This window comes from Sapajus apella, unplaced genomic scaffold (assembly GCF_009761245.1).
Source record: "Sapajus apella isolate SASKATOON/1434 unplaced genomic scaffold, GSC_monkey_1.0 scaffold12, whole genome shotgun sequence".
Classification (NCBI taxonomy): Eukaryota; Metazoa; Chordata; class Mammalia; order Primates; family Cebidae; genus Sapajus; species Sapajus apella.
Window position 1 is genome coordinate 25,685,490 of NW_022436952.1, and position 13,986 is coordinate 25,699,475.

Sequence of the window (13,986 nt, forward strand, 5' to 3'; positions counted from 1 at the left end):
ACCTCTATTACATCCTGCTTGGCCTTCTTAATAGTGTTCTGAATGTCCTGGTAAGTCTTAGAATCAGCAATGGAGTCCCCAATGCCAATGGTATGACCTAGAGATAGGGAAAAGCATCAGCAATCCCCTCTTTGGACCTCTAAGAAACATGGAATGGAATTATAGCCAAGAGAGTAGAAGGAGGGACACCAAATCCAAGGAAGAAAGAAAGGGATGGAAAGACAGTAACAAGTGAGAGAAGTCACAGAGAGGTCTTGGTACCGCCTCCATGCTCACCCTCGATGAGGAGCCAGTTGTTAATGACAGTCTGAATGTTGGAGTAGAAGAGGCGAGTGATGTCATGACCCATCTCTAGGTAGGAGATGTGGACCAGGGAGCCAGCTGACGTGCCCAGAGACTTCTTACACAGGATGCCCATGATCAGCTCTCCATTCTCCACCACCACCTAAGGACAAAGCATCCACTCAAGGCCCCTGCTCTGGTCCTGGCTCCCATGTCCAAATTCTGTCCTCATATACTCAGAAGCCAGGCCCTACCTTGGTGTCCCCAGGAGAAATATGCTTGTAAGGGCCACTGTCTTCGTCATCAGGATGGGTGCTGTGGGTGCGGATACAATTGATGTGGCCAGGTATGATGAGGGAGAAGATCTGCTTGCCTGTCCACAGGGGCCGGGGCTTTAGGATGGCTGGCTGTGGGACCTTCCCATCCCACGTCGACAGGAACATCAGGAGGTTCATCACTTCACCCTGTGAGACAAAGAGTAAGACGGAGAGGAAGTCAAACTGCAGGCCTCACATCTCAGGAATGTGAGAGAAATGTTAGAGAGTTTCCATGCCCAAGGGAGAAAACCAGATTTTGGAGGCAGAGATGTCAGGAAAAGTTTTTTCCAAACTTTTCTTTTCTTTTTTTTTTTTGAGACAGGGTCTCGCTTTGTTACCCAGGCTGCAGTGCAATGGCACAATCGGGGCTCACTGCAACCTCAGCCTACTGGGGTCAAGCAATTCTCTTGCTTCAGCCTCTCGAGTAGGTGGGATTACTGGCGCCTGCCACTACGTCCAGCTAATTTTTGTATTTTTGGTAGAGATGGGGTTTCACCATATTGGCCAGGGTTGTCTCCAACTCCAGGCCTCAAGTGATGTGTCTGCCTCAGCCTCCCAAAATCCTAGAATTATAGGCATGAGCCACCATGCCCGGTCCCAAACTTTTAATTAAAAATTCATTGTAATAGTAAAATTGTTGTTTTTGTTCTTTTTTAAACAATAAGCATAAACTTCTCTTAATAATTAGGAAATGAGTGAAGGTAAAAAAAAAAATGGAAAAATAAAATTTTAACAAGGTCCTACTTACTTTCCCCTTTATCTTTCCTTTACAGACAATATCTGGAATTACATGAAATTTTAAGGAATTAAATGAGGAACTAATGCCTTACACCCTTTTTGGCCTCTGAGTTTTCCTAAGCCCCCTTTCTTTTGCCCACCAGCAAAGGCAATCCCACAAACAGACAAGTGCAGGGTAAGTCAGGAAAAAAACCACAGCTCTTTCTCCCTGGCCTCCACCTTGCACCCGGAGCCCCGCTGCCCTCAAGCCAGGTTTCCATTTTGACCACATACCCGCTCCAGGAAGACATCTCTCTTGGTGAATTTGCGCACTGCTGTCAGTGTGTCCTGCACAATACCCATGACAGGCCGATTGCTTTGGGGCGTGACAATCATGCGAGGAACCATGGCCAGCTCCTGGATCTCTGCCCGTGTTTCCAGAGACTGTGGCAAGTGCAAGTTCATCTCGTCCCCATCAAAGTCTGCATTGTATGGAGTTGTCACACTACAATGAAAGAGAAAAGTCAGGGTTGGGAAGATGTCAGCAGTGAAACCTCAAGGAGCTGCCCAGTGTGGCCTCCCCAACCCCAATTCCAACCTGCTTCCCTCAGCCAGGGACTGACCTAAGATTCAAGCGGAAGGTGGACCAGGGGAGGATGCGGACCCGATGCCCCATCATGGACATCTTGTGCAGAGTCGGCTGCCGGTTGAAGATAACAATGTCCCCATCACACATGTGCCGTTCCACCTAGGGAAGTAAGATAAGGTAAAGGTCTCAGTGAAGGAGGTATCTAAGAATGAAATGACAATGAATCTAAAGTCCTTTGTAGGTCAGGCAAGGTGGCTCATGTCTGTAATCCAAGCACTTTGGGAGGCCAAGGTGGGAACACCACTTGAGGTCAGGAGTTCAAGACCAGCCTGACCAACATGGCAAAACCCCATCTGTACTAAAAACACAAAAATTAGCTGGGCGTGGGATTACACGCCTGTAATCCCAGCTACTCGGGAGGCTGAGGCAGGAGAATTGCTTGAACCCAGGAGGCAGAGGTTGCAGTGAGCCAAGATACCAGCACTACACTCTACACACCAGAGTTTAAATTAAAAAAAAGTCCTTTGCAACCTGAAAGAGATGACACCATGGTGCTAATTCACTTGAAACACTTATTAAACACCTCCTTTGGACAAGGGTCTGGGCCAGACACCAGGTTATCAGGCATGAATAGAATATAACATCCACCAATCTCAAGGAATTCAGTGAGGAAAGAAAAGCAAGAGCGATTCTGAGCATAAAGCCTTCTGTGCTGTTCCTCCACAGATCCCTCTTCTCTGCCACATGCATGCTGCCCCTGGGTTTGTGCAACCCTCACCCTGAATGCCAGTGGCCAGCAGCTGCCTGCACACCTGGGCAGCAGTAGCCTTTAACAACAGAGTCAAGTCTAAATCCCAATGAACAAGACAGACTCAGATGGCCTATCCCAGCCTGCCCCATTTCAGAAAGCTTTCTGCTCAGGTGGCTGAGAGGCCCTGGCCTGTGACATGCCTTATAGCCGGTCTGCAGATGAAGGTCACTGGGCTTGGGGTGAAAACGCAAGTCAATCCGATCGCCATTGTCTCGGATGATGTACTTGGCCCCTGGGTACTGGCTGTTCCCCCTGCGCACTAATTCTTGAAGTCTAGGAAGGAAAGAGGTGCAATGAACATGATGCTTCCTAAAAAGCCCCTGCAGCCACCCTCACCCCAGAGCCCTGAATAGAAGTTCAACTTCAGAACTTCAACTCCTCCTTGCTTCAAGCCCACTCGCAAGGTAGGATGAACACAGTCTCAAAGCCTTGCCACTGAGGCCATGTCTTCCCTAGCCATTTCCAATGGAGGCACACCTGTCAATGTTGAAGGGGGTGACAATCTCCGCAAAGGTCATGTTGGCAGCAATGGAGCGGGGCACGCCAACCTGGTCAATGGAGAGGTTGGGGTCGGGGGTGATCACAGTACGGGCTGAGAAGTCCACTCGTTTGCCCATCAGGTTCCCCCGCACCCGGCCTTCCTTGCCCTTCAACCGCTGCTTCAGGGACTTGAGGGGACGCCCAGACTTCTGCATGGCCTGTGAGGAAAAACACAGGGTGGGGGTGGCCCAGAAAGTCAACATTGGGCCCTCTTCCAGAGCTCTGAGGCCTCATGCTAGCCCCGACCCTGGCTCCAATCCACAGATGGTGGGGAGCATGCTAACTTACACGGGGTAGGCCAGGCAGCTCGTTGTCCACCATGGTGGCCACATGGAACTGAAGGAGCTTCACATCCTCTGCAATGACATGGGCTGCTGCACCATTCTGCTCGTTGCGCCGCAGCTGATTGTTGATCTTCACAATGTCAGCCAGTTTGTGAGTCAGGTCATCCTAAGGCAGGAAGTCAGAATCATCACGGTCCAGCCACCACTGCCAGTGCTCGGCAGGCATGTGCCAGGCACACAGCACAGCTCTCATCCTCACTCCACCCCGGGAGGCAGGGCTGCCCACTATCACTGATAGATTCAGAAACACCTTTGTGGCCTTTAACCACATAAAGAGACTCAAGAAAGGTCATACGACCAGTAAGTGGCAGGGGATTTTCAAACCCAGGTCCGTCCGTCCATCCATCCATCCATCCATCCCCCAGGCACACCCCAGCCCCACCTACAGGGCTTCCTCCCTTTAAATATCTTGCCCTCCAGCTAAGAGGCAGAGCCCTGGAGCCACTGACCTGGTTTCGGGCAGAGCCCTGCATCACAACAGCAGGCCGCACGGAGAGTGGGGGCACAGGCAGCACGGTAACGATCATCCACTCTGGCCGCGCATAGCGGGGCTCCATGCCTAGCACAAAACACTCCTCATCTGAGATGCGTTTGAAGATCTCATGCACTCTCTCTGGACTCAGCAGGATCTTCTTCTCCTGAGAGTCCTCATTAACGTGCTTCCATTCCGCATACAGCTCCAGGCCAGAACGTCGGATCCTGGGCTGGTACCGTCCACAGCCACCATGGCCCTTCCGAGGAGAGAGAGGAGCCATCAGAGCCCAGAGGTTGAGCCATTTCCCTCCACACCAGGCCAGCTCCTCCTGCTCCTCCATGTCCTTCCCTTCCAGTTTCCTCCCTCCAGGCTTCTATGGCCACCTTCTGATCCCTCCTTCCCAAGTCTCCACCAGCCCCAGCCACCTTCTCTTTGGTCAGATCCTCGTCACCCTCAGGCTGTTCCACACCGAACTTGTTGTCCATCTCCTCCCCACCCTCGCAGATGTTTTTGCCCTTGCAAAGGTCGTAGACATGTGTGAGCCGCTTCTTGGGCTGTCCCTTGGATTTGGCCAGGATGTCCTTGATCTTTGGGTTGTTCTGGGGACAGGGCAGAGCAGGGTCAGTGGAAGCCATCCCACTCCCCACCACCAGCAGCCTCCCTCCCAGACCAGAGCCCATTCCCCACTCACAGAGTCCACAAGCAGTTTGGAGCAGAAGAAGCAGACACAGCGCAAAACTTTCATTGTCTTCACCAGGAAGCCCACATGAAACACAGGCTTGGCCAGTTCAATGTGGCCAAAGTGGCCAGGACACTCTGTCATGTTTCCTGTGGGACACACACCCAGTGCTTTGCTCCCAGCTCCACTCATCTCTGAGGCCTCCAGGTGTCTACCATCAGCCCTAGTTTTCTTTGAGGACCCAACCTACCTCCCCTTTGGGATCCCACCCAGCCCCCAGCACTTACCTGCACATGTTTGGCAGCGGCCAGTCCGCTCAATCACCCCCTGTCTTGGATCCATCAGCCCCCCAAGCTTGGGGCGGCCTCCCTCAGTCGTCTCCGGGTATTTGATACCACCCTCCGTCACAGACATTCGCTTCTGCAAAGAAAGGAAAGCCAAAAACTAAACAGCGTTCCCAGTTCCTAGCTTTTGTGGCTGGGAGGCTCTGTACTAAGGTCTGGGAAAACCCTGAACTACTTATAGAAGAAAGTAAGTTTAGCCTAGAGTAAGGGGAAGGGGTTGAATATCCCAAATCAGAGGTTTATTCTAGTCACTGAGGGAGGAAAAGCACTCACACTAAATAATGGTCAACACTGAGTTCCATACAAATCACCTGCCACTAGGAGGCACAAACCCCACAAACCCCCGACTTCCATCTGGGTTAAATTCTAGGTCTCTGACATCTACAGGATTAACCACAAAAAGAAATAAAAGTTGTTTCAGGAAAAACAAAAAACAAAACAATGCTTTATTTGTTCCTCCCAAGCAGAAATCAAGCTCATAATCTGAGACCCTGGCAGGAGCCTCTTTGTACTGGTACCCTTGCCATGACAGCCCAGGTGTTCTGCCCCAAGACATGCCCTGCCAACTCAAGCCCCGATAATGAACAAGGCACTCAGAGATGCAGTCCTGTTTCTTTACCCTCATTTCTGTCATGCCCTCCTTCTCAAGGCCTGACCTTCCTTGAACACTTTCATGTCCAGAGGGAGATTTTATTAAAAGACTGGAGAAACAGGTGCTAGGAACACAGGTTGGTGGAAGTGATTTGAAGCAAAAGTGAACAGCTGGAATCCCAAGAAAGGTGGAGCCAGGACTTGACGGGGACATTTCAGAGAAGGAAAGGAGGAAACAGAAGAACTCAGAAGTCGATGGGCTGGGCATGGTGGCTCACATCTGTAATCCCAGCACTTTGGGAGGCTGAGCTGGGTGGATCACCTGAGGTCTGAAGTTCAAGATCAGCCTGGCCAACATGGTGAAACACCATCTCTATTAAAAATAAAAAAAATTAGCCAGGCATGGTGCTGGGTGCCTATAATCCTAGCTACTCAGGAGGTTGAGGCAGGAGAATCGCTTGAACCCAGGAGGCGGAGGTTGCAGTGCACCGAGATTGTGCCACTGCACTCCAGCCTGGGTGAAAGAGGGAGACTTGCCCAAACAAAAAAAAAAAAAAAAAAAAAAAAGAAAGAAAAAGAAAAAACAAAGATGTAACGCTATTCCACTTACACTTAGTAGACTACAGCATAGTATAAACATAACTTATATGCACAGGGCAACCGAAAAACTTCATGTGACTTGCTTTATTGCAGTGGTCCAGAATCAAACAGATCTCCAAGGCAAGCTTGTACACTCATTCTCAACTCTCTAACTCCAGGCCTCACTTTTCTTCTGGACTTAGGGTTCAAACATTTAACTACCTACTGAACCCCCTGCAAACATCACACCAATAACGCAAATTAAACAGGTCTAAAAGCAAACTCTTTTCCACAAAAGCCTTCTTCCTTTAGTCTCCATCCTAGATTCAGAAAACCTATGCTTACCTTTCCTTACCTTCAAGCATAAAACAGTCCAAAGAACATGGACCTAGCTATCAGGGACCCTTGCTTTGGAATTCTGCCTCTATTACTTATAAACTGTGTAACCATTAAGAACTTAATTAGCCTGTTTAAATCAAGGAAGTGATTGCTGCTTTATGAATGGCCACTATTATTATTCAATCATTCACCAAGTACTGGTCACTTTTACCTCCTATTTTTTTCGGGGTGGGGTGGGGGGAGTCTCGCTCTGTCACCCAGGGTGGAATGCAGTGGCAGGATCTCAGCTGGGATCACAGGCGGGAGCCACCACACCTGGCCCCCTAAGTATTTCTTGAATCTTGCCTCTCTTCTCCATCCCCACAACCACGCCCTAGTTCAGGCCCTTCCTTTGTAGTCTACATCAAAGCGTTCCTATGGTCACCAGCCTGTCTCTTCCAATCCTTCCACACCACAACTAGGGTGCTCATTCTAAAATGACAATGTGTGCCAAAAGTAAATAAAATAAAAATATAATCATTCATATCCTCTTGTCCTTAAACTGACATCCAAACTCAGCAGGACAGCTTACCATAAGGATTTCATGATGTTCCCAACCTTCGTTTCCCTGATGCTCCATACCTTCCTGCTTACTCCTCACTGACAATCCCCTGGAGTCCTCTTATCACCCAGCAAAACACGTGCTGCACTCCTCTGGCGTTTTCTGTACACTAGTGCCTCTCTCTGCTTGGAATGTTCTTTCCCACTGCAAAGCTCCTATTTGAAGACTCAGCTCAGGCACTACTTCCTCCAGGAAGCCTTTCCACAGCCTCTCCAAAATACATAGGCACCCCTCCTCTGGTGCATCCAAGCCCCTCTATGGCTGCACATACAACAATGCAATAAAATGGCCTATGGGGGCGTGTCTTCCCCATAACTATAAGCACCTCTGAGGCAGGCAGAATCCCTCAACCATCCTGAATCACCTGGGCCTTCCTGAAACACAGCAGGCTCCTAACAAATGTCTGTTCAACTGACCTACTGCTTAGGACTCTGCACTGCAGGGAAGTATCCTCAAAAAACTTGGAAAAAGAGAGGTTACCCTGACAGTCAAACCAGTAATCCCCTCATAATAGATCTGACTGGCCACTGCTGGGTAGAAACCAAAATGGTTTACAGATGCAAGGCTCAACTTCTGAATACCTCTTAGCCTCAGACAGGTTCAAAATTCTCATCAACATGACCTGACAAAATCTCAGGGAGACAGTCCCCACGTATGACTAAATTCGCAAAGCTGGAACCTCATCAGCTGCATTGTGTCTGGTGAGAAACATAAAGGGGGTTTGTTCACCTTGAATCAGAGAAAAAGCGGAAGCAGTTATAAACCTAGTCTCCAGAACAGACACTGTAGAGGGGCCTAAGGGAAATCACGCTCAAAATTTTTAACCTCTCTCTGTTCAAAGTCTATGCTAACCAAGCCAACCACCTTCCTAATGACTAATTCTGCTGTCAGGGTTTCTGAGACTGGGCCAGGGGTGTCCTAGACAGCAGACACGCATATCCTGGTTAATGAGAAGAGCTATCCCTGCACTACAATTTCAAAAACTATCATTTTAACTTTATTATTATTTTTTTAGATAGAGTCTTACTCTGTCACCCAGGCTGGAGTGCAGTGGTGTGATCTCAGCTTACTGCAACCTCCACCTCCTGGGTTCAAGCAATTTTCCTGCCTCAGCCTCCCGAATTGCTGGGACTACAGGCGCACACCACCATGCCTGACTAATTTTTGTATTTTTAGTAGAGATGAGGTTTCACTATGTTGGCCAGGATGGTCTCGATCTCCTGACCTCATGATCCACTTGCCTCAGCCTCCCTAAGTGCTGGGATTACAGGCGTGAGCCACTACACCCGGCCCATTTTTCATTTTTATTTTTGAGAAAGGGTCTCGCTGTGTCACCCAGGTTGGAGTGCAGTGGTACAATCTCAGCTCACTACAACCTCTGCCTCAGGAGTTCAAGTGATTCTTGTGCCTCAGCCTCCCAAGTAGCTGGGATTACAGGTGCCCACCACCATGCCTGGCTAATTTTTCTATTTTTAGTAGCGAAGGGGTTTTACCATGTTGGTCAGGATGGTCTCAAACTCCTGGCCTCAAGTGATCCACCCACCTTGACCTCCCAAAGTGCTGTGATTACAGGCATGAGCCACCATGCCCAGCCTCAAACTGTCATTTTAAATTATATTTTAGCCCCCAACCCTTCAGCCAATACTGGTTCCACTGCCTACAGGATAAAGGTTAAACTCTTGAGGGGGTGGCTAGTCAGCTGGGTTCTCTTTGGGTTCTGTCCCTGAGGTCACAGAACAAAAGGGCTGTCGCAGAATCTCAGTAAATACTCATTTTCTTTCCTCTGCCTTTAGCAAGGCTGACAAGGTCCTTATAACTTGGCTTAAAGTTGCTTTTACAGCTTTATTTGGTACCACATTCCCCTACCTACCTCCCACACATTTATGTTCTGAGCACAATAGCTTTCTCAAAACTCCTTTTGCTTCACATGCTCCCTTTAGGGTAAACTTTTGTTTATTCTTTAAGACCCAGTTGAGAGGTCACCTCCTTGTGAAGTCTTCTTTCTCTTCCTAGCCTTATGCACACCCAGCAAGGTTGTCAGCCCCATTTTAATTACCTGGTTACATAACTGTCTCTCCCAACGGACTGTAATCCTTGAGGGCAAGGATTATGTTTTATTTCTCTTTACATCCTCAGCACCTAGCCCAGTTACCAACATATGGTGGGGGCTAAGTAAATATTTGCTGTATAGGAAGCCCCTCACAAGATTATAAATAATGTGAAGACAAGGATAATCTTCTGACTCATTAATGTAGCCCACACTCTACCTAAGAGAATACATTACTGGCCAGGCATGGTGGCTCATGCCTGTAATCCCAACACTATGGGAGGCTGAGGCAGGCAGATCACCTGAAGTCAGGAGTTCGAGACCAGCCTGGCCAACATGGTGAAACCCTGTCTCTAATAAAAACACAAATATTAGCTGGGAGTGTTGGTGGGTGCCTGTAATCCCAGTTACTCGGGAGGCTGAGGCAGGAGAGTCGCTTGAGTCTGGGAGACAGAGGTTGCAATGGGCAGAGATCATGCCACTGCACTCCAGCCTGGGCAACAGAACTAGATTCTATATTTAAAGAAAAAAAAAAAAATTACTGCTTCAAATCCTTATTTGATATAAATAAATTAAGTTATGCGTTCCATGGTAGACAGTTGTATTTAATGAATAGGGGGGTCAACAACTGTGAATGAAATCCAGCTCCCTCTTTCCCCAAAATTTTTTGCACACTCTGTATAAATCTCTAGTACCTACTCTCCTCGCTTCCTTCCCTCACCTAGCAATATCTAACTCTGTAATAGCAAGGACAACAACTATCTCAAAGCCAATTCAGAGAGCCCTCTGTCCATCCATGCACTGACCCCCGCAAGGGGCCCCTTACTCACCCATCCTTCTAACCAAAACTGAACCATCTGTCTAGCCCCTTAAAATAGACACTGTATAAAATTCAAGACATGCAGAGGACTATGAGAGCCCCCCAACAATCATACACCCCTGAGATGACTCCGGTAGAATTCTGGCAACAGTGTCCCATACTTTTGTTTATTTGTTGTTGTTATTCAATCTCGGGTCACTACAACCTCCACCTCCCAGGTTCAACTGGTTCTTGTGGTTCAGCCTCCAAAGTAGCTGGGATTACAGGCACTCGCCACCACACCCAACTAATTTTTGTATTTTTAGTAGAGACGGGGTTTCACCATGTTAGCCAGGCTGGTCTTGAACTCCTGACCTCAGGTGATCTGTCCGCCTCGGCCTCCCAAAGTGCTGGGATTACCGGTGTGAGCCAGTGTACCCGGCCCATTTATTATTTTTTAATTGAGACAGGGTCTTGCTGCTGCCCAGGCTGGTCTTGAACTCCAAGCCTCAAGTGATCCTCCCACCTCAGTCTCCTAAAGTGCTGGGATTATACAGGCACGAGCCATGGCACCCAGACTTTTTTTTTCACGCTTTAAAAAAATGTAAATATGTCCCCATTTTAACATAAGATCATCACTCTGCATACACTTGAGTAACTTTTTCATTTATCCCTAGATTCCCTAACATCAGCCCACAGTGCCCTTATCATTTCCGTAACTCACAGCACTCACTACGTCAAAAGAGAGCCACGGTCAAGCAAGGTGGCTCACACTTGTAATCCCAGCACTTTGGGAGGCCAGGGTGGGCAGATCACTTGAGGTCAGAAGTTTGAGATCCATCTGGCAATGTGGCAAAACCCTGTCTCTACTAAAAATATACAAATTAGCTGGGCACTGTGGCGGGCACCTGTGATCCCAGCTATTTGGGAGGTTGAGGCAGGAGAATCACTTGAACCCAGGCGGTGGAGGTTACAGAGAGCTGAGATCTCACCACTGCACTCTGGCTTAGGCAACAGAGCAGGACTCTGTCTCAAAAAAAAGACAGCAACTTATTAAGCATCTAGACCCAAACAACTTAAGCATTTATGTCCTAGGAACTTACTAGCCATTTAAGAAAATACACATAATGTGAAAATACTATTTTAATATATTAAAATAAGGTATTTTTATTCTTTCTCAAATAGCCACATCATTCATTTATGGCACCTGTTAGGTAGGCACTGCACAACCTCTCAAACCTTGGAATCAAACTGAACAGCACCACCTTTATTTTTTCTACAAACTGATTTTTGCCTGTACTTAGCAACTGCTAAAAACCCAGCTTCACAAAGATATGACGTCATAGAAAGGGATTTGGCACCATCTACTGTTGAAACTAATGTTGAACTACCAGGAACTAGGAGTTCGCGGAGTATCTGACCTGTGCTTCCCTTGGAAATTTAAAATACCTCACTGCAGCTGCTGTGAGCGTGCTACAGTGCCTCAGAGCATCAGCACAGTGTGGGACCCTACTGGGAAGGTCTTCTATTTTTTTTTGAGCAGGGGTTTCACTCTGTCACCCAGGCTGGGAGTGCAGTGCCACGATCTTGGCTCACTGCAACCTCTGCCTCCCAGGTTCAAGTGATTCTCCTGCCTCAGCCTACCGAGCAGGTGCGATTACAGGTGCCTACCACCACGCCCGTAGTATTAGTAGAGACAGGGTTTCACTATATTGGCCAGGTTGGTCTTGAACTTGTGACTCACTATCCACCCACCTCAGCCTCCCAAAGTGCTGGGATTACAGGGGTGGAGGTTTAGTAATTTTTGTAGTTTTAGTAGAGACGAGGTTTCACCATGTTGGCCAGATTGGTCTTGAACGCCTGACTCATCATCCACCTGCCTCGGCCTCCCAAAGTGCTGGGATTACAGGTGTGGAGGTCTTCCATTACATTGTAAGAATACACCCTAAGTTATTCAACAGGATTCCTATTAGTAAATATTAAGCGATTTATAATTGTCACTTTCGTTTTTTTTCACCCATTTTTAAGAATTGAGGAAAACCAATCATTGCCACTTTCAAACAATGTTGCAATAAAAGTCCTTCTACATGTATCTATGAATATTTGTCCAGTTATTTCATTTACTTGTTTATTTAACTAATTTAATTTTTTTTTCTTGACAGAGTTTCGCTCTTGTTGCCCAGGCTGGAGTGGATTGGCAAAATCTTGGCTCACCGCAACCTCTGCCTCCTGGGTTCAAGCGATTCTCTTACCTCAGCCTCCGAGTAGCTGGGATTACAGGCATGCGTCACCATGCCCAGCTAATTTTTTGTATATAATTTTTTTTTGTTTTAGTAGAGATGGGGTTTCTCCATGTTGGTCAGGCTAGTCTCAAACTCCCAACCTCAGGTGATCCGCCCACCTCGACCTCCCAAAGTGCTGGGATTACAGGTGTGAGCTACCGAGCCTGGCCTATTTAACCAATTTTTATTATATGTCTATTATGTGCCAGGCACTGCCTGAGATACTGAAAAAAACGTGAATAACACAGACAAGGTCCCTCATGAAATCCATTGTCTAGCAAGGAAGCAAGAAACAGAAAAACTAATCCTTTCAGGAATGACAGACTATAAAGGAAAATACAGTAGAGAATGGTCAGAGAAAGCAGGGGCGTGGAGAGGGGGATGCTATTTCAACAGAGTAGTCATGGAAGTTCTCCTAAAAATATGACATGGACCGGCCCAGCGGCTCATGACTGGAATCCCAGCAGTTTGGGAGGTAGAGGCAGGGGATCACTTGAGCCTAGTTCACCAACCTGGGTAACACATTGAGAATCCATCTCTACAACAAATATAAAAATTAGGCATGGTGGTTATAAGCCTGTAGTCCCAGCTACTGAGGTGGGGGTTGGGGGTCTGAGGTGGGAGCATCTCCTTTTTTTTTTTTTTTTTTTTTGAGTCAGAGTTTTGCTCTGTCACCCAGGCTAGTACAGTGGCACAGTCTCAGCTCACTGCAACCTCCGCCTCCCGGGTTCAAGCGATTCTCCTGCCTCAGCCTCCCGAATAGTTGAACTACAGGCGCATGCCACCACACCCAGCCGATTTTTGTATTTTTAGTAGAGACGGGGTTTCACTATTTTGCCAGCCTGGTCTTGAACTCCTGTCCCCGTGATCTGCCCCCCTGGGCCTCCCAAAGTGCTGAGATTACATGCGTGAGCCAGTGTGCCTGGCCTGGGAGCATCTTTTGAGCCTAGGAGGCTGCAATGAGCTGTGATCAAGCCACTGCACTCCAGCTTGGGTGACAGAGAGACCCTGTTTCAAAAAAAAAAAAAAAAAAAAAAAAAGATATGTTACTTTAACAGAGAGCATATAAACATAAAGGAACAGGGAGGCATGCAGAGCAGAGGTCTGAGCAATGTTGTTCCAAGCAGGAGGAACAGTGAATAATAAACTCCTTGAGGCAGGAATAAGCTTGCAGTGTTGGAGGAGCAAGCAGTCAATGTGGTTAAAGAAAAGCAAAGAGGAGACTAGTAATGCGATGGAGAGGAAAGCAGGGGCCAGATAAAACAGGACTTTATAGGTCAGAATAAAGAGTCTGAAAGTTCTGGAGAGGATTCCATGCAGGAAAGGGATGGGATGAAGAGATCTCTCTAGCCTGCTCTAGTTGTGCTTGCAAAGGAAGGCCAACTAGGGCTACTTAGAGCAGCCCACGGAAAAGATGATAGTGGGGTGGAATATGGTGGGATGTGGTGGTGGAAATGGTCATAAACGACCGGATTCCAAGCATATTTTTAAAGGTAGAACTGACACACTGGCAGATGAACTGACTGTGATAAAGAGAATCAAAAACGGCTTTTAGGTTTTGGGCCTGAGCTAACAGATGAATGGAGAAACTACTGAATCATGCAAGACTGGGAAAGGGGCATCATTAGGCAAAGATATTAAGCCTTTTTT

General features: G+C 47.7%; 1 protein-coding gene across 2 annotated transcripts in view; it reads right to left on the reverse strand.

Annotated features, from left to right (window-relative positions):
* POLR2A (RNA polymerase II subunit A) overlaps window positions 1-13,986 on the reverse strand; it is a 30,767-nt gene that overhangs the window by 14,136 nt on the left and 2,645 nt on the right. For both annotated transcript variants that reach the window (XM_032280464.1, XM_032280465.1), the window contains exons 2-13: window positions 5,042-5,174; window positions 4,767-4,903; window positions 4,501-4,674; window positions 4,050-4,331; window positions 3,545-3,706; window positions 3,194-3,414; window positions 2,857-2,989; window positions 1,940-2,064; window positions 1,611-1,821; window positions 537-746; window positions 277-445; window positions 3-97 (exon numbers count right to left, since the gene is read on the reverse strand). In XM_032280464.1, the coding sequence (XP_032136355.1) occupies window positions 3-97; window positions 277-445; window positions 537-746; window positions 1,611-1,821; window positions 1,940-2,064; window positions 2,857-2,989; window positions 3,194-3,414; window positions 3,545-3,706; window positions 4,050-4,331; window positions 4,501-4,674; window positions 4,767-4,903; window positions 5,042-5,174 (2,052 nt within the window). The remainder of the gene's footprint in view (window positions 1-2; window positions 98-276; window positions 446-536; window positions 747-1,610; window positions 1,822-1,939; window positions 2,065-2,856; window positions 2,990-3,193; window positions 3,415-3,544; window positions 3,707-4,049; window positions 4,332-4,500; window positions 4,675-4,766; window positions 4,904-5,041; window positions 5,175-13,986) is intronic.